This window comes from Tauraco erythrolophus, chromosome 6 (genome assembly GCF_009769465.1).
Source record: "Tauraco erythrolophus isolate bTauEry1 chromosome 6, bTauEry1.pri, whole genome shotgun sequence".
Lineage (NCBI taxonomy): Eukaryota > Metazoa > Chordata > Aves > Musophagiformes > Musophagidae > Tauraco > Tauraco erythrolophus.
Window position 1 is genome coordinate 29,940,774 of NC_141470.1, and position 26,442 is coordinate 29,967,215.

The 26,442-nt window shown below is 38.3% G+C and overlaps 1 protein-coding gene across 5 annotated transcripts in view; it reads right to left on the reverse strand.

Annotated features, from left to right (window-relative positions):
- Window positions 1-26,442, reverse strand: part of INO80 (INO80 complex ATPase subunit) — a 74,242-nt gene that overhangs the window by 33,370 nt on the left and 14,430 nt on the right. For all 5 annotated transcript variants that reach the window (XM_086614177.1, XM_086614175.1, XM_086614178.1 and 2 more), the window contains 18 exons: window positions 25,664-25,878; window positions 24,567-24,620; window positions 22,352-22,555; window positions 19,808-20,003; window positions 19,544-19,611; window positions 19,009-19,218; window positions 18,329-18,409; window positions 16,995-17,090; window positions 14,331-14,390; window positions 13,570-13,712; window positions 12,413-12,497; window positions 11,791-11,908; window positions 10,925-11,010; window positions 9,765-9,932; window positions 9,178-9,311; window positions 8,342-8,409; window positions 6,741-6,834; window positions 5,460-5,637 (listed from right to left, as the gene is read on the reverse strand). In XM_086614177.1, the coding sequence (XP_086470303.1) occupies window positions 5,460-5,637; window positions 6,741-6,834; window positions 8,342-8,409; window positions 9,178-9,311; window positions 9,765-9,932; window positions 10,925-11,010; window positions 11,791-11,908; window positions 12,413-12,497; window positions 13,570-13,712; window positions 14,331-14,390; window positions 16,995-17,090; window positions 18,329-18,409; window positions 19,009-19,218; window positions 19,544-19,611; window positions 19,808-20,003; window positions 22,352-22,555; window positions 24,567-24,620; window positions 25,664-25,878 (2,258 nt within the window). The remainder of the gene's footprint in view (window positions 1-5,459; window positions 5,638-6,740; window positions 6,835-8,341; window positions 8,410-9,177; window positions 9,312-9,764; window positions 9,933-10,924; window positions 11,011-11,790; window positions 11,909-12,412; window positions 12,498-13,569; window positions 13,713-14,330; window positions 14,391-16,994; window positions 17,091-18,328; window positions 18,410-19,008; window positions 19,219-19,543; window positions 19,612-19,807; window positions 20,004-22,351; window positions 22,556-24,566; window positions 24,621-25,663; window positions 25,879-26,442) is intronic.

Sequence of the window (26,442 nt, forward strand, 5' to 3'; positions counted from 1 at the left end):
TTAAATCTTGTAACCATCCATGAGAAAAGGCAAATAACAAAGGACGTTCACCAAATACTTCTCTTTGAAAAAGGAAACACATCTTTCCATGTCACTCACATGCAGTGACAACATACAGGATCTTTGTGTGATTATCAAAACATCCAAATCCTGAAAGGGTTGAAATCAGAATAGCTCATATCAATGCTTGCCTTTACACTCAGCTGGAACCAGAAATGAGTTTTTCCTTCTTTGAACCTTTTGACCTTAGCTTTTATAATGAAGAAAGTACAGGAATATTCTACTAAGTCTGACCGTCAAGCTGTTTTCAAGCTACTCCTTTCTCTATTCTGAAGCATGGGTAAAATGAAATTTGGCAGAGAAATACTCAAGACTAAATGAGACTGGACTGATATCTTTGGACTTGCATCTCTTCCAATCTTTTCTTCCTTTCCTATGCAAAATGGCTCTGAATTTTATCCTGAAGACTTTCAAGGTGTTAGTGTGGTTACTCACACACATGAACACACTTGTATGTAAAACCTGGAATTTACCACAAGTGTATCAATGTCCTTTTGATACAGAAAAATATATTGACTCAAAAGTGGGGGCACTGAAATAATACTGCAGTTTAAAGAATGGAAAGCACTTTGAAGATGCCCAACTCTACACAGAAAAATAACAGAAACTTACATTTTCTTCACTTGCATTAGTTACTATATTTCCTTTTTTATTATAATTATCTGCATCAAAAAATGAAATATACTGCTTATAGACGAAACCATTTTTGCTACTTAGTTTTTATTCTGACTCTTCTATATTCATTGCAACCATTGTTACTGTTATGTACAATTGTTTCCTATAGTACGCGGAGCATTATTCTGCATACTACAGGAAACAAGGAACAATTTTAGAAACATTAAGAGGTATACCTCTCACCGTCATAGGATCACAGGATGTGCCCTCCTGACAATTCTAGCAGTTCACTTAAGTAAAATGTAAACAGCAACTAAATCTTTGGCACTGTTCTGCCCCAGTTCCTAACGCACCAAAATTAACTGCGTGCTACTTCTACTTCACAGAGCCGCCCAATATTCTAAAATCCCAGTGCTTGAAGTTCTAAGCATCAAGGTACATGACAGAAGCAGACAACTTGTATATTGTGCCATACATTGGATATATACATTCCTACGTGTACCACAGAATACTAGAAAACATCCACAGCAGTAGTTTATTATGGATCATGCATTCTGGGTCCTTTCTATTTCTGGAAGTAGATTCACTGGGCAAGATGCAGATGGCTAGCACTTAGAATTTGGAACCTGCTGACAAGGGAGAAAAATAGCCTTACTGTACATACGTGCCAGAACCACCTAAGAAATACAAACAGTCAACTCTAGCATCTAAGTAGGTCTTTCAGCTGTTACCAGTGTGACTCATGGTCCAGAGCTGGCAAAAATAAAGTCCATACTCTCTGACTGAACATCTGCTCTTCTATATAAAAGGTGAGAGCAGAAAGAGCTGACAATAGCCTTTCACTGACACTCAGCAGGGCTAAAAGGCACAGGTCAAAGCTTGGGTCGCACTGGATAATGATCTCAAAACCAGGCTCTTACTCAGCTGGCAATTCTTTATCAGTAACGCTGGCTTAAGCAACAACCACTTCACATGTTCACTCCTGTCCCCACAGAGCCCCTTCTCGTTGGCCTAGCTGGCTGGCTGTACTCATTAAGATGCTGATCAAGATGAAACCAAACCCTCGCCCCTCCACTCCGAGTTAGTTTTGTGATCTATTTCACTGCTTGGTAAAACAGATCATGTGCTGAAACAGCAGAGTGGGAAATGCAAGGCTGGGAGTACATGGCTGCGGACAACAGACATGAACACTACTGGCTTACTCATCTGAGGACTAGAAACGGCAGCAACAAAGCACCAGCACTGCTGCTGAAAAGGGGGATTCCCTTCTCAGTACATATTTGTGCCACCTCTTGCACCGGTTTTATCATCTGTCACACCCCTCCAGAAGCCTATTTAGCTACACATCTAATCAAAGAACAAGTTCAACAGCCATGAAAATAGACAGTTTTCTGTGGTCAGTTCACGCAGGGATGTGACAGTGCAAGCTCACATCAGCAGAGGCAGGATTCAGTGACTAGGAGTAAAGTAAGGACAGCAAGAGTCAGAGGGGAAGAGTGACTTCCCTCTCAGCAACAGCAGGCTACTAGATGGACTCAGAACAACTGCTCTAGCTCAAAGCCCCTCTCTTCCCCACCCCTGGCCCACACACTGGGGACACAGTTGATTTTACGAAAAGGAATTGGCACTGCACGCAGTCACAAGAGCTGTGCAGTAAGTTTCAAGACAGCAAGTGTTGGCATATCGATTGTGGCCCCAGTCAGAGGGGTTTGGTAACTTTGTCTCCGGGAAAGTGAGAATACAAGAAACAGATAGAGAGGAAGCTAACTAATTGTAGTTCAAACCTATGCAACTTTGTTACTTAATTCTCTTTTGGAAGACAGTATCAAAGAGCCATTAAAGATGGTTTTAGCCCAATTAGAAGCACCCAGAAAGAAACATAACGGAAAACTTCCAACAAGTTTTCCAAATAAGAGATTGTATTTCCAAAAATAAGAGAAAAATATTATTTTCTATTATTATTAGAATAATAATGTTCTAATACACAGTATTAGAAGTACGTCTTGTACATGGGCATTAATCTGTTTTTCAGCGTCATGCTTCCTGCGTGCAAATTATGAGCAGGTAACATAACAAACATCCCTCTCTAAATTCCCTGACGTATGCAGCCATTAAATATTCATGAACAGAGCAGACAACAGATATAACAGGGACAGCAGAAACCACCTTCCCACCAGTCACATACATGGAAAAGACCAGGTAAGGTTGCAGAACCAAACACAGCCACAGCTCTGAAATGGATCATATACCTTAGTACAGCAAAGCCAAGAACCGGAGAGGAAGATTGTTAAAAAATAAGGCTGAACATGTCTACTGCAACCATGCAATCCAAAGTAAGTGTTGAAAGAGGTTTTCCTATACTGCAAACAGAGCAGCACATAAATATAGGTGATTGCTACCAGCATCTTAAGCTCATTAACACTCCTAATTTTTTTATAGAAAGAAAATCAGAAAAAGCAAAGGAGAGAATGGTTCATCTCAACAAATCAGATTTTATATTACTTTAAATCAACATACACAAATTAATATACATTTTGTGGAGGTGCTGAGTAAGGGGAATGAAGCAATCTCACACTGCAAGGGATTTCTATGTTTACGTGAAGAAACTCATATGATCTTTAGACAGATGTTACTCAATTTCAGAGAGATCCATTAAAAATAAATGGAGGTTTTTTTGGTCCACTGACTTATTTTCGTATTTTGTCTCTTATATCGGAAATGCTGATCTGAGCAGTTAAGAAAAGCTTTTCCAGATTTATACCATTTCCTTTTTCCTCTGTTTCTCCCCCTCCTCACTCCCTACATGTTACTATCTTATGAAGCCCTAGAGGAAGCCTTGGGGAATTTTAAATTGAAAGTTTCTCAAATTTGGGCTGACAAAAAAGTGAGTTCATTTTCACTTACGATGATGCGTGCTGCTAAAAGACAGGAAGACAAGCATGTAAAGGGCAGTTTGTTTCTCAATTCTCCCTTTGGTTTTGTCTTTTTTTTTTTTTAAGATGTTCTATATGTAAGCTGTGCAAACAAAATTCTGCAAACATAGCCTATTTTAAAGTTACTTCAGGTGGTAATTTGTCAAACATGCAGGTTAGAAAAAGTTCTAAAGAATTTGTCATAACTGTAGGGCTAAACTTCCCTTAGATTTACTGGGATTAACAAAAATGCACTGTATTGCACACACTGATGAACTTTGCTCCTCAGCCAGCTGTTTTCTATGTAAAACGTACTAGTTACGCCAGTCACCAGTTAGATGCAGTGAGAGCACCGGGATCCCCTGAGACACAAGTAATGACTTCCTCAAAGAACAGAAATTATTTGGAGAAACCAAATTATATGTTTAAGTCTTGCCAGGCTGTGGTACAGGAGGGTCCATAGCCTGTCTAAATGCTTTACATTTCATTGTAAACATTAAAGCCTACACGTGCATATTTAATATCTATAATTCTAACTTACCTTCTGTTCTTTAAGAAAATAATTACTTTCATTTTAGTATTTATACACACTAACTCAAAGGCTATGTAAGGATCTAGATTGTCTTTCTACACATGTAAAAATGAATGCTACTGTCTGTGAATGCACACAACTTCTGATATCGTCTTTTACTCCCTTACTGTTAGGCTGCAATGTTTATGAAACCACATAAGTTTTCCTTAAATCACACAAACAAGAGGTCAGAGCTACACTGTAGTTTCAGAGATAAGCATTACACATCCAGTATACAAACAGCTGAATGTAATCTCAAAAAAACCTAACTGAAAGCAAATCCTTACAGTGCAGACATTTTATCAAGCTAGACATGGATACACAGCATATTTAAATACCAGCACAGCCAGAGTTAACTGGCATACACACTCAGTTGGCTTGCTCTTTGTTTGATAACTAGGACGAGTCATCTTGTTGGCTTTGCTGTTAACACTGCAAAACATGACACCAAGTCCAAGGTTGGTTTCCTACTGCTTATGTGTCTTCAAGTTCAACTTCCTCTACATGCTATTCAATTGAATTCTGGCTATCTCCTTCCACACTCATGAACAGAAGCAATATTCCCTAGAGAAATTTGGCACAATCTGTCTCTGATTTTTTTACTGCTTATCTGCTAACTGCTCTAGATGCTTTCCTGACTCTATGGTAGCACTTCTGTGAACTTATTTCCCAGTGAAAAGAATCAATAGAGTTATAACCTAACTCAGGAAATCAACAGCAATTTAATCATAAAAAGACAAAATCTTCACACACATCCCAGAGAAAAGATCAGAGAAAATGACCTTGCATTACACAGCAAGACGAACACATTTGGAGTCTACCGAACAGCAGAAGCAAATTTCAGAGTAGAAAGACACCACTGACAATGTTTCCCCGCCAACTTCAGCTAGGCTGAAGTCTCTGCTTTCCCCAGTTGCTACAACAATGTATTGAATTTCAGAAGAGTTAATTTCAGTCAGAAAACAAGCATCTTACATACAGAAAACCATTACAAAACTCTTAAGCTTACGTGTAGAATCCATCCCTGACAAATCATGAGTCTAGTTCTGTGGCTCCAGTATTACTTTTGGAATTCTAATTGAACTGATTTATTTTTTTCTAGCAAGTTTTGAAATGTATCACCACATGGCAGGGTTTTTCTGTTCAGCACTCTGAACTTGACTAACTGTATCTAATAAAGTTGACAATAAAGTCATCCTGTTTCCAAGTTTGTTTTCCTCTGTTTTATAAGAACAGAAAGGTTTTCATTTTTCACTCTTGAGGATTTGCTACTATCTCCACATCACAGAAATTCTGCTTACCTGCAGCAAAGTGCAGCTGTGCAAGTTAGGGAAAGACAGTGGGAAATTTACATCAAGCAAGAAATCCCTGTTCCTCAGAAAACATGACCCTTGTTGTTTCTCCCCTTCTGTCATCATCCAGGAGCGCACATGATGGAGCCTATAGGATGCTTTCAGAGACAGGAAAAGAGCTAACCATCTGAAACAAAACACAGTATATACATTTATTCACCGCTGTGTGAAAGAAAGGCTTGAGTATATTTACAACATAACTCTATTTGACACAAATGTTTTTTTCATAATTTCAGGCTTACAGTGTCCTGACTTAAAGGAAATAATTTTTGCTAGACACCTTCCCATTATATTACTCTTATTTTAATTTTTTATAAGGTGCCTTAATTGAATCTAAGTGATTAAATCAGAATACACTTTAAAGCACTTAATCTAAAAGAGTTGAGCCCGAGTTAGCCACTACTACCTAAAATTGCACTCTGACGTCTCTGTAAATTGCTCCATATATAAATTATTTGTAACGACCTGCATAGTGAATGCAGAATTTATCATAAAGATCATTCAAATAGATCAAATTTGTATTGTTATTGAAACACAAACAAGAAACAGTAGTCCAAAATAACCACAACAATAAAAAAATATTGCACTTACAAAGCCCTAAACAAAACACCTTTATTTATTAATAAAGACTTGCTTTTAAGCTTGATTTCTTACAGTCATTATCTAACTTCAGTCAGAGTACTGTCCATGGCAGAGTACACTGTAACTTGAACAGATCACTTCCCTTTAACAGAGTTCATTATGTTAAAAATTCGTTATCCTAAGCCTATGCCTTGGAATTCCATTCCACATTAAATATAGAACACGTGGAAAGTAGATGATATGGCTCAGAGCTGAAGAAGCTTATTCCATGTGTGTTAAAACATACGGTCAAGTGCAATCAGTAAGCGTTGCAATAAATTGGCCTTCAAAAGTCTGGATTTCGCACTTGATAATGCCAGCAACCTAGAGCACGATCCTAAGCAAACTCTTCTGTTGCCTTTTGACCATCTTGTGTATTTACAATGTCAAATCTTTGTAACAGAAGTTTTCTTTTGACAGAGGCATAAAAATTGCTTTGCATAATGGTGGCCTATACCTGGAGGAACACTCTAGAAGTTGCTGTAACATTAGATAACGATAGACGAATAATATTAGGAGGCACGGAAAAGGCAGGTTTACAGAGAGATGCCTAACACCACCTGTACTTTTTCTATAATGGCTAAAAGACAAAAAAAGGATTGTCCTCACCTGGCTAAATGTCCCTGATTCATGAGGTTTGCCATTTCCGCTGGAGAGACATCAATAAACCGGAGGAAAGAAAAACAGCTTTCTTCATTGATGCCTATGTCATGGAAATACTCAAGTTAGGCCAACACATTTCGCAGACACTCGTAGCTGAAAACAGTAAAACTTACTTCATCAATTCAAGATACACATTCTCTGACATATGAGAAATCTAGGTGAATAAACAAGAGATCCTAATTTAACCTAGATCTTTTACAAATACTGAAAATTTAATGTGAATTGCTGTTGCCTGACTCCAAGTTTCAGTTAATTTTCTAGTCTTGGCAAGGGGAAGGCACTTACCAAGACAGACAAACAGGTGCAGGCCAGAAAACCACACAGCCGTAAGGACATTGATTTCACTTACTAAGAATCAATAGGCAGCATGCATGTTTGCAAACTGAAACAAGGGTCTTGCCAGACAGCTGACCGGAACACGCATACCTCAGGATGCCTGCCAAACATGCTCCCTCTCACCCAGGCAGTCAGTCAAACAGGTTGGAAGGAGATGTAGGAGTTGGCAGAGGAACGCGAGTGTGGGGATAAGGATGCAATAGATATGGTGAGGACGATGGATACATTGCAGTGAAGGTTGGGGAGCAGAAGAAAGAAGTTCCACTGTTAATGAAGAAAGCCTTTCAGGCTCACTTGTGTGCACTGTGTACCTCCAATACCAGTCATATCTTTTTTTTTTAAAAAATCTTCTACACAAAACTTATATTCCCCAAATTATTTTTCTTTTATGGTATGACAAAAAAAAGTCCCCAAGAAAAAGCCTATTCCGAATACCAAAACAAACAGAAACCAGAATAATTAGTAAGACATAGTAAGTTAGAAAGTTACAGACAGGTACAGACTCCTGTAGCTGCATCTGGTTCTTTTTACTTGAAAAGGGTTTTGAACAGCTGAACACGTCCATGCTATGAGATTTCAGCGTAACAATGCAGCCAGTATCTCTCTTGTTTTTCTTCCCTCTCAAAGCTTTTATCACTCGAAAAGCTGAGCAATCTAACTAGCTCTTTTTAGCCAAAAAAATATCATCTATAATTATTATAAATTATATAAATATAATTATTATAAATTATATAAATATAAGCAGCTTATGTGGGTTTTTTGCTCATTGATTAGATGCTGAGTCACTTGCATCTCATCTACATTTTACTTGAAAGAGAAGTTGGTGGTTTAACATACAATACAGAATGTACTCAAGTTTTCTCTGAATTGAATCTGTGAAAAATTCACATTAGACTAAAAAGGTAGCACTAACTCCTCAAAGAAAGTTAAAAAAAGACAGGAGGAATGGAACAAAAAACTGCAGTACGATTAAGCAGTAATTAAATAAAGCGGTCCATAGATTATTCTTCCAGCTGCCTCCATCCTTTCCTCATTGAGCAAAGGAAATATACGTACAAGTACAAATGCTAACAAAATTCTAACAAGTTCTAATCAGATTATCTCAGAGGACTAATTCATCTGGCCTCTCAGTCCTTCCCCCTGAATAAGACATATTAAAACACCACATGTAAGTGTGCACCCTAACTTGCTTCCCAGGACTGTCAACCTACCCTTCCTATGGAAGAGAGACTGCTGGATGTGGTCTGGTGCAAACGGCGAAAGTAAAACCCGTAACCACCTGAAAATGAAAGCAACAAAACCACTAAGAAGGTATTAACACATACAATGGTCAATCATACAATCAGCGAAAATGTAGAATAACCATTCAGTTCTTCATTGCTATTATCAGCATTCTCGATATCTGGAATTGCATGGCAGGAAGAGAAGAGCATCACCAGTCCACATGCACAATTGTTAATTTGACACTGAGACACAGCATTTTTCTGGAATTGCATCTTATGGTGTAGAACAGTCAGTCTCATCCTCAAATATGGCACTCTCTTCTCTGACAGAATTAATCATGAATTGCCACAGTCAAAGAAACCAGCAAACTGCACTTGGGCAGCTTCTATTCATCCGAGGTAAGCATTAAAAGCTGTCAAGGCACTAGTAGATGCTCACAATATACCATGTCACAACAGACACATACTGACAGCTTCCTTAAACATGAAAACTCACTGAAGGGAAACCAGGGTTTGTTTTTTTTTTCATTAATTCTTTTAAAGCTTAATTCTATCACACATCATCAGCAAAAACTCTGAATTCCTTTTCCTGACTTTCTTATTCAATTAAAGGGATATTTGATCATCAGGATTCCACCAAGAAAGAGCATCAGATATCAGATGCTTAACAGTTGAATGAATGAAAGAAAACTAGGAATGTAACACTTGGCCAATGTCCTTTAAGTACATCAGGTAAGGGAGTTAATTAGCACTTACAAAGCTAAAATAAGTCTAAGCAATAATACTAAATATGCTAAGCTGGAGAGGAAGCGGAGTAGGCTTGCCTGTCCCGTGAGTGGTTAAAGACCCTGATCTGTCCATGACGGTAGATGAACTTTGAAATATGGTATGGCTTTAGGGAGATGTGAAATGGAGACCAAGTTTCTTGTCGCTCAAACAGCTCTGGGTGATTGCACACCTGTTAAGAAAGAGAGCATGTCAAAATCTGGGAGGAATTAATTTAGTCCGATGTAGCATTTACACCCCAAATCATCTACAACTATTGATCGCTGAAACTTTAATATTGATTAGCATATCACAGCTACTTTAGTGTATCTATTTGAATTTGAATACTGCATCATATCTTTTCCTATTCACATAACAGTTATTGCTGCCTCTTCCCAAGTGAATGACTTCCTTCAACGCCCAGTTTGGAACCAAACCAGTTAGCAGATGCATGCACCATTTGGCTAAAGCTCTTCTACCCCAACATCATGCTAAACTGCATCAGAAACACAACTAAACTGTGTGCAAATTTGTTTGCCTATGCCACACATTTTTTTATATGGTGTTTTCTACAAGCCATATTATAGTTCTGTGCTAATGAATTATTATAGGTGGGTTTATTAACTATTATTTAAAATAGCCTTACCTTCCTGAACTGCATAACTAGATTCATGAGACTACTAGTGGTGGTCTGTGCTTGCTGAGTAGTCCCCATTGAGGACTGCAAGAGGTCATCAATAGAGATTTTGTTTTTCAGAGCTTGGTACAACAGCTTCTGTCGACTTGTCTGCTGGCAGTACATAAGAATTTCAATCTGCAAAATGGTAATGAAGATTTAGTCTTTTCTATCTCTGAAATGGAGGGTGACCACATCAGTACACGCAAAGCAGAGAGAAACATATCTTAAAAAAAATATAACTTTCTCAAAAAATACATATATAGGCAGTCACATTCATATCTGGATTTCAGGATTCAACCTGGGAAGGACTTCACAGATAGGTGTGTTTTGTCAGGCTTAGGTAATGATGTGGGAGACAGACCTTTAAAAGTATGTGAGCACAACTAAGTAAACAGACAGATTCTTCAGACGCTCTGAAAACATCACATCTGCAGTTGATAAGCTTAAAATCTGACCTCAATTCTACTATCCTACTGTTAAAATGCTACTTGTTTAGAGCTATCTTAAACAGATGTCAGGAGCCCATGATAACAAGTAGTGAATCACATAACTGGCTGTGGGAAGTTCTAGTTTTGAAATTAATAAGCACATCAAAACAAAGTAGATGTCTTTTAGCCAGTGGTCCCAAAACCTGGGGACATGCAGATCGCAAGACCATCCAATATTGCTAACATCCACATGAAATTAAGAGACTAACAGGAGAGAAGACTGTGATGTTGCCATTATGCCCTTCTTGCTCTGTACAAGCAACCAAAAAGAATCCTAAATCCATGCCAAATCCTTCACAAAGGCAACTGTAGATGTTTATCACCCACTCACTGCTATATCAATCTCCTTCACTTCAATTAGTGGTACTTCTGTCAACTTAATCAGGCTTAAAGAGTTTTTATTTGTATCTGTTAACAAAATGTTTTCCCTAGGAGAAAAGTTTATTAATTAGAAGTTCAGTTACATTCACATCTAATGAGATTGCTGGGACGCAGTGCCAGAAACTGAAGGTCCGTGAAAGGTCTATAATCACCTTTCAGGTATGCAGTCTGACAAATGAGTTTGCAAAAACCAGATTAGAGAACAGAGCTATGACAATAAAGTTGAAATAATCATTTCAGATAAATACTTTTTCTCACCTTATCTGACAGCTCATTTTCCACGTCCTTCTTGATTCTTCTCAACATGAAAGGCTTCAGGATCATGTGCAAGCGGGATAGCTGGTCTGAAATACAGGGAATGGGGAAGAGGGAACAATTACTTCACCAAAGAAGGAAACTATATGGTGTTCTACTACAAATTAAGTCCCTTACTGCTTAGCCATATCCCCCCCATTTGAGTTCTTACAGTACAGAGTAGTTATTTCTCTGTTGATTTTTCTTTTTTTAAATGAGTGTGAGCTACACTGTTTTTAACTTACGAATCTAAAGACGTGCTTTGAGAACTCTTAAAATCTTTACTTTCGTGACAAGTTCCAACTGTCCTGCATTCAATTACAAATCAGCTTTTTACCTAGCTAGATTTTTCTACATAACTATCCCCTTAAATTTACTGTGAAGATTTAAAAAAAAAAAAACAATTAAAAATTTATGTTTTTCTTCTGGAGCTCAAAAGGTCTTTAGTGCTTTGTGTCATAATTTTTATATCTAGAGCTTGTAACACACTCAGGAGATCTCCAAGATTATGTGCTCTGTAGAAACTTACAAATACTCAAAACGCTTGTTCTCCTGTGTTTGGGAAGAAGGAGGACTGGAGACAAGAAGCAAATCAACATTTCACTACACATTTTTCTGTTCATTACATGTGCTACCTTACAGTCAGAAACACAAACTTTGACATAAACTATGGACAACAATCCACAATATTCTAATCCCATTATGCACACTCTGTTTGAGTTGACATTTCTCATTCAATAAGTGAGAGATACAAGTTTATCCATTAGTAGTTGGAAAATGCAACAGATTTTTTTAATATAAGAAGTACTGCAGTTTCACACTGCACTCACTCTCATCAATGGCAGATTTGTTCTCTGCATGGCTCTCTATGTCCTTCGAAAACCACTCATTGAACTCTTCATGGGAATCAAACAGCGTTGGCATGATAAAATGCAGCAGAGCCCACAGCTAAAACGAGAGAACAACAGACCAGCAAGTCACCCTACTGTGGACAAGGTAATTGGGGATCCCGAACCTCTGCAGCTCTTAATGAGCAAAATCACTTTACTAGATCATGAGACATGGCAAAATTGAACAAAAACCCAGCCACATCCTCTTCCTGCCCCCCGACAAATGCCAGATATATCAACTCAACAAAACACCACTAGAAAGCAGTGAGTAACATAGCACAATAATATCAGCCAACAGAAAGAAAAGTCACAAGAAATAGATTTCATCCTGTAATCCAGGTATTACGAACCATCAGGTATATTCAGTTTTATTTTTATTTGAACGTGTGGCATATTTCCAAATTTCTCCCTCCCAGAGCTGATTCTGTGTTTGTTTGTCAGTGGTTTGCTACAAGCATGATCCCCCGACCACACAAATAAAACAGGTTTCTCAACTGTTCACATGTATTTAGTACATATTATTGTTTAAAAGAAAAGTCCACTCCTGTGAGCTTCCGCATACCTCAGCCATTGTGTTCTGGATTGGGGTCCCAGTCAACAACAATCTGTTTCGACACTGGAACTGTAGTAGGATCTTCCAACGAACACTGATGAATAAAAATTAAGAAAAATGGTTAAAACTTTTTTTTGTAGAAGGATATGAAACTTAAGGTATTTTAGGACCAACTGCTTCCAGTGACCTTCCCAAATGATTTTTTCAACTATCACAGCTACTCCCCAGACTTTGAAAAGACAATTACAGGAAGAAGTAGCCTTTCACAAATTACAAATACACGTGCATCATTTATTTTATTTTTCTAAGTATCTTTTTAGAAATTTTTAACACAAGTTCATTGATACTAATATCTGATTATAAGAATAATTAACTTCCTAAAAGAAACAGTTGTTATATATCAGAAAGTCATGTATTTTTCAGACTTTACAACACAAAGTGTATGGGCTACTGTGGCAGGAGTGCTGAGCTATACATCACAATCCTCTTAGAGGGGCAGTTTCCAAACAATGCTGAACAGACAGACTTTGGTCAGAATGAGTTTGTGTCTAAAGCCGTCTTCAACTTACTGTGTACAGTGGCAACTTGGACAAAGGTTATGGGAAAGCAATTACAGAAGTAAAAATGGACAAATCCTTTACTTGAAAACAAACAGAAAACTTTGGCACAAAGTCTTACGACAAAGATTGGGCTTTACTGCAGCCAACAGTATTCACAGGGTTCTGACCTTCATTCATGTCTGGAAGTGCCACTGAAGAAGGAATCAAAATAATGCATTTAACAGAGCCAATATAAGCAATAAACGCTAAAGATTACGGACCATTCGCTAGGCAGAATTCCGTGAATAGTCAGGAAAGGTGAACAGCATTTCACACTGTTTTGTTTAACTGTCCTGTATGCAAGTTTCTGTTCTACACTTACTTTTTAATTGCACTTACTTTTTAATTACATTTTAGATATTTGGAGAAGGAAAATCTAAATGCAAGAAACTAGTGGATCAATCCAGTGTCAGAGAATTATACGGATTCTTAACTAGGTTAGACACTTAAAGGGTCTTATGTGTGTCAACTTTAACTCATAGCAGTTTATATAATCTTCATGTTTTCTTGATATTCCTTCAAGAGGTTGACACAGAGGGAAGATTTTGTTTCCAGCTAATTTATTACCTGGAGCTACTCTTCAGTGCTTGTGCTTCATCCAGCACCATATATTGCCACTTCACTCGCTGGAAATACTTCACATCCTGCACTACTAGCTGATAACTGGTAATCACCACGTGGAAAGGAGCATCCTGAGTATACAATGTTTTCTGTAATCACAAAATAAGAAACAAATGTCCACATAACGTAAATACATTGTGAAGAGTTCACTTGTGCATATTGCAATTTCAGACTTCTGTTTCATAATCTTTTCTCATTATTACTGCATTTTTCCCCAGCTGACTTTTTAAATTAATTACAGCATGGTTATTCAACTGGTGGATCTGGACTTCAGCCCATTAGTCCCTGAACAATTTCAGATGCTTCTTAATATGCCAGGCAAGACCCAGGCATTGAACCCTACAAAATACTGTTGTTAAATCACGAACAATCTGACAGGCCTGCAGGGATGCTAGGCTTGGGCATCCTGAGTTAGGTTACTCAAACAGAATAAACAGTCCTTGACACTGAAACTTCCTGCTTTATTTACAGAGGTCTAGTTTCTTCAACTGAACTCCATACTGCCCTGAATTGCTTTGTATTGTGCCACTCTATAGAACAAGACAAGCCTTCTACCTCGTGATCTTAATGAAAATGCTACTACATGGATGAAAAACAGAACTCTGTATCCACACACTGTTTAGCTTGGTGTCATGTAGCAACAAGTTTCTGGTTTACTCTGCACGAATAACAAAGACGGTCAAAGCAGACAGGCATGCTGGTATTACCTGACTCCAGAACTTCCTGATCACCTTTCTATCGTGGGGATTTCCCCAGTAAGGTAGCACCTGGAACAGCACAAAAGTAGAAAGACATTAATTTCAAACAAAGACATATCTGCTCTAGAACTTTACACCATGTATTCTACAAAATCAGAAAGACACACCTCTTTGTCCAGAACAACAGAAAAGGAAATTATCTTTCTTAACACAGAGAAAAAACAGAAAGCACTTAAAAATACTTAGAAGCAGAGCATTCCAGGCAAAGGTTATCAAGTAACTTATGCCTAGCACAAAGACTAGATCAAGCTATGCTGAGAATCCCAAAATGCCCAGTAGCATGTTACAGCTTCCAGAGAGGTTTTCCAAAAAATTAAAAACGATATTTTGCTTATGGCAGAAAGAGGTCTGCCCTCAAATGCTACAGTTAACCCTACAAGACTAGTGGGCTCGTTCTCCTGTTTTACATTCCCCATTTTTCCGTTGGTTTTATGTATTTCAGAACTGTCCCCCAAAACACCTGGTCTGTACATATTTATAGTAAGAATTTTAAAAAGTAAGCACTACTGTCAGAGAAATCTGTTAATCCATTTATAGCTCAGAATTTCACGGGCCCTATTACCCAGAACAGAACTTTGCAGTGCACGGAACCCAAAGTCTCTGGTTCATAATATCGTACTGCCATCTCCTGTCTGATGAAAGGACTACACTCAACTAAGACAAAGTGAGGAACGTTGGTTTCTGAGGTTGTGAAAGGTCTTATCTCCATCCTTTAAATGACAAGCTCAAAATTTCAAAGTGCCTTTAGCTGAATATTTTTCCAACTGTTCTGAAGTAAGGATGCTAGTAAAAAATCAGACTAATCAAAAAGTGATTTGCCTTTTAGTTTACGTATTCTGCCATGGACCTGAAGAAATGCATTCACTGCGATTTACTACAAGCATAACTGACTACACACCTCTGTGTAGTAAGTAGGAAAAAAATGGTTGAAAAAGATTGATCAAAGTTGTAAACATGTGACAATCATAAGTTTAGAAAACTTATTTTTAGAACATGTTCTGTTCCATGAACGAAGTAAACATTATTATGCAATAAACCCAAAGAACAGCTAAATAATGATAGATTTTTTTTTTTAAGTCAAAAACGGAAAATTATCTTTTCACAGGGGTCCTAACTGCATTTTTGAAACATTTTCTGTATTTCATTCACAAGAAGGAGAAAGCATAAACAGTTGCTCGCCTATTCTATACAACGAACTGATTAAATGACATGAAAGTAGGTAGGTAGAATGGCCAACTGCTCTAATGTTCTCTACTCCAGGATTTTTAATCAGGGTCCCTATTATTTTGGGCCATGCAAATACATAAATGGATTACTTTTACTTTTTTTTTTTTAAAGTAACTTCTCACTAATTTAAGCATTTCTATTTCTTCATCAGTTTCTCTGAAATCTCAATCCCAATTTATAAAAGTCACTTGAATCATCCAGTATTGAACTATGTTCTAATGCAACTTCTCTTCATCTGCTATAGATAACTCAAACTACACATCACCATAACCAACAAATAGTCTCATCAGGGATGTGCAGAGTGAGCTAGTCAGTAAAAGGTAAGTCCTTTAATACTGCCCTATCCCAGATCAAGAAATCAAATATTACTCATAGTAATACTTCCAAGTCTTTTCTTCCACCTTATTAAGTAGCCAAGACATTCAAATAATTAGCCTGAATGTTACTGATATACTGGTTACTTATAACTCGGTGTCTTTTACTGTTCTCTGTAAAAAACAAACAAACAAATCAGATGCTTAAAAAAAAACAAGACCTCTTCATATCAAAGGTCACTATGTTAACAACTCGAATATTTAAATAATAATGCATTCCTCTTTGCAGATGTAACTGCAAGCTTCTGACACTTCTGTCTATCTTTAATTCTAAAACTTCAGCACTGTTTCTGCAGCACACGTTCTTTTCAAATCTTCCTTTGCAACACTTCAATGTTTTCCACTGGAGAACAGGTAGCAGCTTGTTTTACAGTAACTGATTGTTCCTTGCTTTCTACCTTAACTGTGTTTTCACATTCACAACATACCTTAAGAACTCCATTTATTTTCTTCTAATCTTTTTGTTCTTATCTATTTGTGTCTGGCTTCTCTCCTTTTACTTGATTACTGATTTTATGTCTGCGGTTCTTCATTTTTCTGTAATAACGACTGCATTCTCTCTCCCTCTCATCTGTTTAGAGTTCAGTTTTGCTCACATACAATCTTTAGCTTACTCAAATTGATATGAACGATTGAAAACACTGCTCTAACTCTAAAGTTATAAGTATATATACAGTATGTAAGACTGAAATATTATTCTGGCATCTGCTGCCAGGCCCATACATTAGAAGTGAACATCCACTCCCTACCTCACTTCAATTCCTTACTGAGAAGGTGTCTTTAAACTGATGCAAAATGAAAATCCTGTGATTAAAGTAAGAACATTTTTAAGCCCTAGATCACTGAATGCTCCAGAAAACACAGGATGATGGAAAAAAATATCAGAATCAAGTCCATTACACAGTTTCAAATTCCAAGATAATTAAGCATATAGATGTGGCAAAGAATTCAGGAGAACAAAACAGTTTGCTTTTGAGAAAACAGAAACAACTGCCTTGCACATGCATATTACCTTAAATTTAGGTACAAATCTGGCAAACTCTTGGTGCCAGTTGTTAAGAGTAGAAGCAGGTGAAATTATTAAAAAAGGTCCCCAGATGTTCTCTCTCTGGAATACACACATTAAAATAAAAAAATAAAAACACCCACAAATTAATTGAGGAGAGACAGCTTGATACAGCTTTACAACTACTAAATGACAGTGCCTAAATAAGAGAGGTAACTATATGCAACACAGCAAAACTTCCTTCCAGCACAGCAGGGTGATACAGACTCAAACAGAGCAGATCTAATGTTTAACTAAGACTTATTTCGTAACAGCAAAGTTGATCCTAGAGTAATCTCATTTGTTTCCAAAAGTTGTCACCTTCACATTACTAACAGCCTGTCATTTTGGGGAGCAAAAGAACTTCAGGTGGCATTGGAAAGCTTTGCTCCATCACATCATGTTAGAATGCCCTCTGGTGAACAATAAAGTTGAGCCATCAGTGTATTGATAGTTACGAGCCAGCCTGCATAAGGGAGAGCCAGAAGAAGTAAAAGCCCTGTGTAGGCTTCCAAAAATCTCAAGTTACAGTGCAATAGGGAGACAAGTCTATCTGTTATCCCCTCCATATAGATGAGGTCAAGAGCCTTTAGCTCTGCACACCCTTCCAGTAATATAGCTGATAGTACCAGTGAACTGGTAGCAAAAGGAACACAAACGCACGCACTTAATTGTCATTATACTGCAGCTAATTCTGCTCTCAGTATTACTTGGTTCATATGCCCTATTTAAGGTAAGTGACTGGATGCCAATCAAGGCTTTTTTAAAATTAAAAAAAAACAAAAACAGATATCTATTTGTGCATGAAGAAGTAGGCTCCTGTTGCTTTTTCTGTTTTGTTTGTCTGCCCTGGCACAGAAGAATCACTATGCTTCCTAAAAAAAACCCCACTGAAATATGGAAATCCACACTGATTGTCACGAAACTCAGAATTTAGGCTTCATTTCGACAAGTCTCTCTCACTTGCACAACTCAGTGAACCATGAAGCGTACAACTTCTTCTCTCATCAGGCTTTCATATTCAGTGCAAGTGAAAACATATCACTCTGCGAATAAAAAAATGCTATTCTACTTTATTTTTATATATATTATTTATTTATTTAACAATATAATATATATTATATATATTATTTCTTTATACATCCACATGCACATCCATTTCAAAGGCTCCCCTTCAAAACAAAGGGTAAAATGCCTTTTGAAACATTTAAGCTTTATAATCAAGAATTCATTTCCAAAATGTGAGAAGTATTCATCTTCCATCAAGCATATTGACCAAGAATGAGCTATAATCCACCTACCTCAGCCAGATGTGCAAGGAGAGCAATACTTTGTACTGTTTTACCCAGACCCATTTCATCTGCCAGGATTCCATTGATGCCCTGCAAAAGATCCGTAAGTGATTCATAAATGAAGGTGTCACCTCCACCTTACTACTTTTTAATCCATACAGGACTAGCAGAACAGTTGCCACTGAATTTAGGGGAAGCAGTCCCACTGTAACAATTCTGAAAGACCTTATCGTCTCTTACATCTTCTACTAAGAGATAATTTATCTCAACTGCACTTTCATTCATTTCTCAGTCTGATCTTCTCCCTCAGCCTGTCTGCACTTCACAATCACATCGCTCACTGGATACACACACAACCACAAGGCTGCCTGCAGTTTACCAGCTGACCCAAGCCTGAAGCTGTATGCAGCTCTGAGCAGCAAAAGTCTCCTCAGTGTGTAATCTAAGTGATAAACAGTTGCATAAACATCCACATAAAGAATCTTGAACTTAATGCCCCAAAGTTATTTCCTAAATAACCAAGAACACTGACATGTGGCTTACATAGCATTTTCCTTTCTTCTAAAGACATTACAGATTGAGTATACGCAGTCTATTTTTAAAACCAGTACTTTTTTTTTGACCAAGTTTACTCAAATGACTTAAACAATCCTAGAAGTTTTAAAAATTTGCAAGATGTCCTAAGATACCTGCTCATATAGGTTGGCCAGCCAATTCATGCCTTTGAGTTGGTAACCCTTCAGTTTTCCATTGAATATGGTAGGCTGTGGAATATCTTCTCCTGCTCGGATAGATGGGTTTGCTAAACTGTAGCTCTCTCCAAAGCCAGTACCGGACTTGTTAGCAGCCCGTAAAGCAGCTGCCCGGCTCTCCTTTGCATCTTCATCAAATGATCTGGTCTAAACAGAACAGAAAAGTATGCATAAGACGATGAACATACTAACTTATCAAGAATCTGTATAGTAACAGGTTTTATGTTTCACATTAAGACATAGGATGTCTGCCAGAAAATAAGAGAAAACAAGCCTGTTCCTATAGCCCAAATCTTTATATTCTGTTCTTTTACCTGTTTAGTGCAGAAAGTGGCAATGGAATTAAACTGAAACCCAGCATCCAGGACTAAACAAACCTACTTGACTTGGCTGCTATGACAGATCGTGGTTCTGTGACCTCTATCAGTTACTCTGCTTTCTCTTCTACTCCATGGATCTAAAAAATACATACCCGAGCCTGATGAATCTGGTAAGCATCCTCAGCGTTCTTCAGAGCTTGTGCCTTGTAATAGTTACTATCTGAAAACAACATCTCTACGTTAGAGACTTGTAGTAGTAACCACTCAAATTAACACACAGATAAATTCAAGTAATTACAGTAGTACTTCTTACACAGAAGGATTTTGAGCTTGAAATTGTAAGTTTGCGTGATAAGGTGCAGAGTACGGTAAATTTCAAAAGAGTGCACGGGAAGGATGGCAGATTAATTGCTTACCATAGTCGTCTTGGGTGATGTTGACCACTACTCCTCCACCAATATCAATCTGCCTTTGGGTAGAGCTATCTTCCAGTTTGCGTAGGATTTCCTCTTGTATTCCATCATGTCCAATATCTCGTTTGCGACTCATAAAATGGGCATATAATTCAGTTTGTGTGATCAGGAAGTTAAGTTTTCGCTGCTGTCTCTTAGCCTAAGAAAGGAGCATGAAGGGAGAAAAAACAGATGAAGAGAAAAAAAAAACAGGACAAAAGTTAAATATTTAAAATATAACTAAAGAAAAAAATTTTAATCTAATAATATATTAACAACTGATCTATCTAGATTATGTTATGCACATCACTGTGATACCAAAATGCTAGAATACTAGTTGCACATATGTGATGGTTTGATGTAAAGGGGTTCTGGTGGCAGGAGAGGGGATTTGCTGCTCCCTGAGACTTCCCTGGTTTTGGAACCGGGTCAGACCCAGCTCTGGCCACCAGATCGGACTCCCATCCCCCTCAGGGTTGAGCCAATTGGCGCCTCTGTGAATTGCCCTATTTAAGTTGGGACAAAGGAAGCAGAAAAGGTGCTTTGCCCGGAGGTGAGGAGAGAAGGAAGGAGGGCACTGCCCCACTCCCTGGCTCCCGGTCAGGCAGCTGCCGGTTGGTGTCGGCCACACCGACACCGGGTCAGTGAAGATGGAATAGGACGAGGTGTGCCAGAGCTGAGTTTCCCCTGCAGCCAGTGGTGAGACGGCAGCGGCCCCCCCTGCAGCCAGGATGAACTCAGTGGAGCAGAGACCCACTTGCAGCCCGTGGAGAAGCCCACGCCGGAGAAGACATGCCTGAGCCTGAGAGAGGTCATAGAGCGTGGCACGCATCTAGAGTCTGCGGGACACAGACGACCCACACCTGAGCGAGTGGTAACAGTTCCCTAAGAATCTGAGACTGTGGTAAAGCCCGCACTGGAGCAATCTGATTGGGAAGGATTGCATCCTGCGGGTAGGACTCACTCTGGAGAAGTCTGTGGATTTTTTTCCTTGTGAGTAGGGATCCAATGGAGCAAGGGAAAAGGGTGTAAGGACTCCTCCTCCTTTAAGAAAAGGAGCGGCAGTAACAACATGGGATGAACTGACCTGCACTCCCCCATTCCCTGTCCCCCTGCGCCGCTGGGGAAGGAGGTAGAGCCAGGAAGAAAAGGAAAAGGGGGAAGGTGTTGGTTTTTAAGATTTGACTTTGTTTCTTTTTATCCTCTCAAGTAACTGGTTTTGTTTCCCTTTGTCCTTTTAAGTAATTGTTAATAAATTGCTTTGCTTTAAGAAACCCGAGTCTGTTTTGCCCGGGACCATGGTTGGTGGGTGCTCCTTCTCTGTTCCTGTCTTGACCCTCAGTCCTTTTATTATATCTTTCTCCTCTCTCACTTTACTGGAGTGAGAGAGCAGCTGTGTGGAGTTTAGTTGCCGGGTCGGCCTAAACCACGACAACATAAGAACACTGATCACCATTGTAAACATCTGTACTAAAATACAGAATTGTTGTAAATGAAAAGTTCTTTTAAATTCAGTAATCATAATCTAATATAAAAAGTTTAAAACTTTTGTTTACACTGAAATATTAAAAGAGCGATAAAAATAAACAGGATTTTAGTGGTTGACAGTAAAAGAACTGAACAGTTAAAAAAAACCACTCTCATGACAAGCTAACTCCAACATTCTGTTACTTACTAGTGAAGAGAATTATGGTACAATATGTGAAACACATCACTAGGTAACACAGCTGAGATATTATCACTGTGCAGGGTTCAACAAGACATTGCAGAAACCCGGTTCATTCTTAGGCTCTGGTTAAAAAATGCTATACTTAGAAGTTGTCTATCAATCTAGGTCAGATGAAACCTTCACAAAATGCTTACAAATTTGCAAGAATGAGAGGAACACAATAAATAAAAGCATAATTTAAGCACAAAACTAAACATAAGGTATTCTTAAGATTCAACCTTAGCTCATCACCACACACGTAAGGTAACAACTGCAAATGCACTAGAGAGCTTTGGCAAGGAAGATTTTTCTTAAATTCAACCCCTGTTACTCTGCAAGGGAGTTTGTGAAGCTATCACTTGGCCAAGAAAAAAGCCATCAGATAAAAATTCTGTGCCCCATGTATAAATTACAGTACCAGTTTACTGCAAGGGGAAAAAAGGAAGGAAAAAGAAAATGGAACGTGAATGAAAAGGTAGCTTGCCTTCTGGACCCAGAATGATGTACAAACCATCACCTTATCAAGGCTGACTTATGCATGTCCGTGAGATTCACGCTGCTTCTCTAATCCCTTCCTCCATTCTACTCGCTTGTAAAGAATTTACGCAGCTCAAAGACTTTTTTTATCACCTCTAGCTAACGTTAGAAGAGTTATGTAAGGAATTTTAAGATAGCAGAAGAAATATGTGGAATACTACTGCAACAGAACAAGTAACTGAATTTCATGGCATGGATTTAGAAACTCATCCAGTCACTTCTGTATCTCCTGAACAGATTATCAGCAATCTGTTTTGCTGTACCTCTCTCATCTCCTCATCCAGCTTGCGTTGCTCCAGAGCCTCTTTCTCAGCTCGTTTGCGATGTTCTTTTTCCACCTTTTCGTACTTTTTCCAATAGAGAAGCATCTCCTTGGTAAGACGACGCGCCCGCGGTAGAGTTTCCTTACAATTTTTCTGGGCCTGGATAGCAGCTCGACGTACCTCCCTCATGCACTGATGGGCAAGCTAGAGAGACACAAGGTTTTGGAAACAGTGGTAAAACAGGCAGATGTAAAAGAAAGCCAGCAATAAAGAACATCAAATTTATAACCAAGCCTGATCCTTCAGAAGAGAAAGAACTGTGATACTTTACTCAGCAGTAATGCTCCTGAAATGGCATGAGAGAACGTGAACTTCCAAAAACCTCCTGAGATGGTGGGGAAGATAAAACCTGAAGACGGTTTCAGCATGGCATGGTACTTTGGTCTGATGGGAAGGTCCTTGAAATGGACTCAGGAGACAAGAGTTCAAGGCCTGCCTACAGCTCTGCCTCACCTATTCTAGACACTTTTCTGTGGTTCTTTTCTCACTGTTTTAATAAGGCTGCTGCAATAGCAGTATTGGGGGAACACAATCCCACTCACGTTCAAAAGTGGGGGAGTATCCTACGGTTTTCCTACCTTCTCAAGAAGCATAATACAATGTAATTTTTTGTTCTATTATAAATATTGCCATAACGGTCAAAATTACTGGGTTTGATGTTTCTGACAGGTTTTTTTTCCCCTCCACTAAAATTTGCACATCAACAATTCCAATGCACAGATTTCAAACAATCAAACAAAACAAAAACAAAGGAAAAAAGTGGAATTTCAAAACCTCTAAGTCTGCTGCGTAACTCACTTGCTAAAATGCAATTTGTGATACTTACAAACACAATAATCACAGGCTATTTGCCCAGACGTCACAAAGAAATCCAGTCTCTGCTAGCTAGGGACGACCATAGCAGAGAACCTACCTACAGCAAAGTTTCTTAAACATATACAGACAGGTCCTGTTTTGTGCATCCCTTACACAGAAAATGCTCCCTTTCTTGACAATGTATATACAGAATGGAAAGTTTCCTATATCATCTTGTCTCTGATGATTCTCAGCCATATACTTGTTTCAAGTGTTACACTAATGAAAAGGTAATCAACACTCAGCCAGTAATCAAGTGTTCCTAAAGTGAAGCCTTTTAGGTAGAAACAATGACACTTCTCAGAGAAGACTCTGATCACAGAATCACAGAATGTTAGGGATTGGAAGGGACCTCAAAGGATCATCTAGTCCAATCCCCCCGCCGGAGCAGGACCACCTAGATTAGATCACACAAGATCGCATCCAGGCGGTTTTTGAACATCTCCAGAGAAGGAGACTCCACAACCTCTGTGGGCAGTCTGTTCCAGTGTTCTGTTACCCTTACTGGGAAGAAGTTCTTCCTCATGTTTAAGCGGAACCTCCTATGTCCCAGCTTATATCCATCTCCCCTTGTCCTATCATTGGATGCCACTAAGAAGAGCCTGGCTCCATCCTCATGACAGTCACCCTTTACATATTTATAAACATTAATGAGGTCCCCCCTCAGTCTCCTCCAAGCTAAAGAGACCCAGCTCCCTCAGCCTTTCCTCATAAGGGAGATGCTCCACACCCTTAATTATCTTTGTGGCCCTGCACTGGACTCTCTCAAGATGAGATAAATCTCGTCATCTCCTGATGAGGAGATAAATTCCTTTTGCAATCACTTAAGCAGAAAATTGTTCTATTTTTAATCTCGGCTCCTATATATTTGTGTAAATTAACACATTTAATATTCCAAGAGCCCCTCTGATTTAAACAAGAATGCTTAAATCAGCAAATTCTAGCTAGTGGATAGATGGGCAGTTCAGAAGCCAACAAAGTGTACTGAAGTCATTAATTTATTCTATCAAAGATCAGGAAATTAAAAATGTACAAACTAAATCTTACAAAAGCCAAAAAGATCTCATGAATAAGAAATTCATGTTGCTCGTTTTATCTGTTGCTTACAAAACACACCAAAATGACACACCTAAAAATGAAAAGCCTTCTACTGAATGACAAATTACTTCTATACAGTGCTTTCTCCTATTCTGCCCTGCTAGTATAGTCAGTACTGTAAGAAACAGAAGAAACATAAAGAGGTGACAGTTTGTTCATTACATCCAGTACAAGCACTAGTATAAAACTAAACAACACTTACCTTTTTGCTGTTGGTCAGGAAAAGGTTGCGGGCTGAGGCTTTTTGTTTGTACGCCTATAAAAGAATACCATCTTAAAATTAGTTAAAGGGTAATGGCTTCACAGTACTTTAGAAGATCACTATCCAATCTTCAGCAGATACATATGCCAATTTCAGTCATGCACACTATCGTATAGTTGGGTATGGGTACTGTAAGTATTTTTTATTTTGACTGAAACAGCTTTTCAACCTCAATTATTGAAGGCGTGCATAAATACATTCCAACTCCTGAAGGAAGCATGTGAAACAACTCCTTTTTCAGGATCGTTTCTTCAATTATCACTATTGCAAAGCAGGGTTCTCCTATTCCACTGTTATCACTGAAGTAAACAACAAAAACTTCCAGTTTCTCAAAGGTGTTAGGAATTAACGTAGATGCTGTTCTTCACATGACCAAAATTAGTCTTTTGAAAAAATGAGGTCTATCACACTGCACATATCCTTTGCCTGGCTTATAAGTTCCTAAAGGATCACACAGCCATCACTCATATTCAACTTCCTAGAATTCCAGGTCTGTTAACTGTGAACTCCAAAAAAGCAGGTTGGAAGGTCCACTCTGATCAAATCTCAGAAAACTAGTGACAGTGAACCCAGCTTTCTATTACAAATATGCCTGAAGCTCATCCTGTAAATTATATACTTTTTCCCCTAGGCTGTTTCTGAAATAAGTTTCAAAAAAACCCACAAGCTACAATGATTGAAACACTCCTTTCCTGAACTTTATGTAAAACGTAAATATTGGCTTGCTCTACATTACTATCCTGTAGATTAGCAGGAGTATCTGCTACAGTTTATTGTACTATTCATAGAAAAGATTTGGATAGCCAAATGGAAGCAGTGGCAAAGCACTGTGTGATCCACTTAGATATCACTGGTGATAAGAAATGCAAGCCACACTTTGCTTATAGATAACAGAGTATCAGTTTGGTCATTAATGACCACCAGAAAAATCAGGCGTTACTTGTCTCTTTCCTAAGTGTCAGCTACTCCCACTAAGCTAATTTTCTATTTCACTTTCTTGCTATAATCACTGATCTAGTACCATTAGCCAAGCTCACCTTTGGCAACTCCTTTTTAACAATGCTAAGCCAAACTTTCCGTCGACGTGCATTAAGTTGCTCAATAGTCAAATGCTTTTTCTTGGACCCAGGTGGTGGTGTATCATGAGAAAACTTGGCAAAAACTTTGGTCTGGTGATGGTGGCGTCGTGGTGACTCCTCTGAAGAGAGTTCTTCATCCCGTCTCCTCTTTTTCTTTACTTTTTTCAACTTGCCTGCAAGGCAACAATGATGACAAAAATCAATTTCTTTCTCTATTTTTGGGATACATTTAGTCAGGTCATCTTTCCTGAGTAAATTATCCTAGTCAATTTATGCGTGGAACCAAAAAAAAAGACAAACTTATCCCTTTTTGCCAATTCTGGTACCATTCATTTATTGTATTAGACACTTCCTCATTAATTTATAATAGAAAGGTTTACCTGTTTAATAAATAGAGTGGTGAAATGCAATTTTTCCACCCAGGGAAACATGCCTTAGGAGTTAAAATATCTGGGACCAGGTGCAATGTTTCTTGCTTTGTGGTAAAATTGTACTTAAAGACATGTAAAGGTAAGACATTTAAAAGTAACAACATTAGCATATGGTAAGGAAAATCTCAAACCAAACTTCTCAGCAGTTGAAAGAGCCTGGCGTGCTACCATGTATTACAGATACCAGCTTTCAGAGGAAATTGATACTGATATCAGATATTAAAAATATTCTTTGTGAGTATGCAAAATCATGGATGTTGGAAGATTAATGGAGAAAAAAAAATATACAGTTAAAGGAACTTTCAG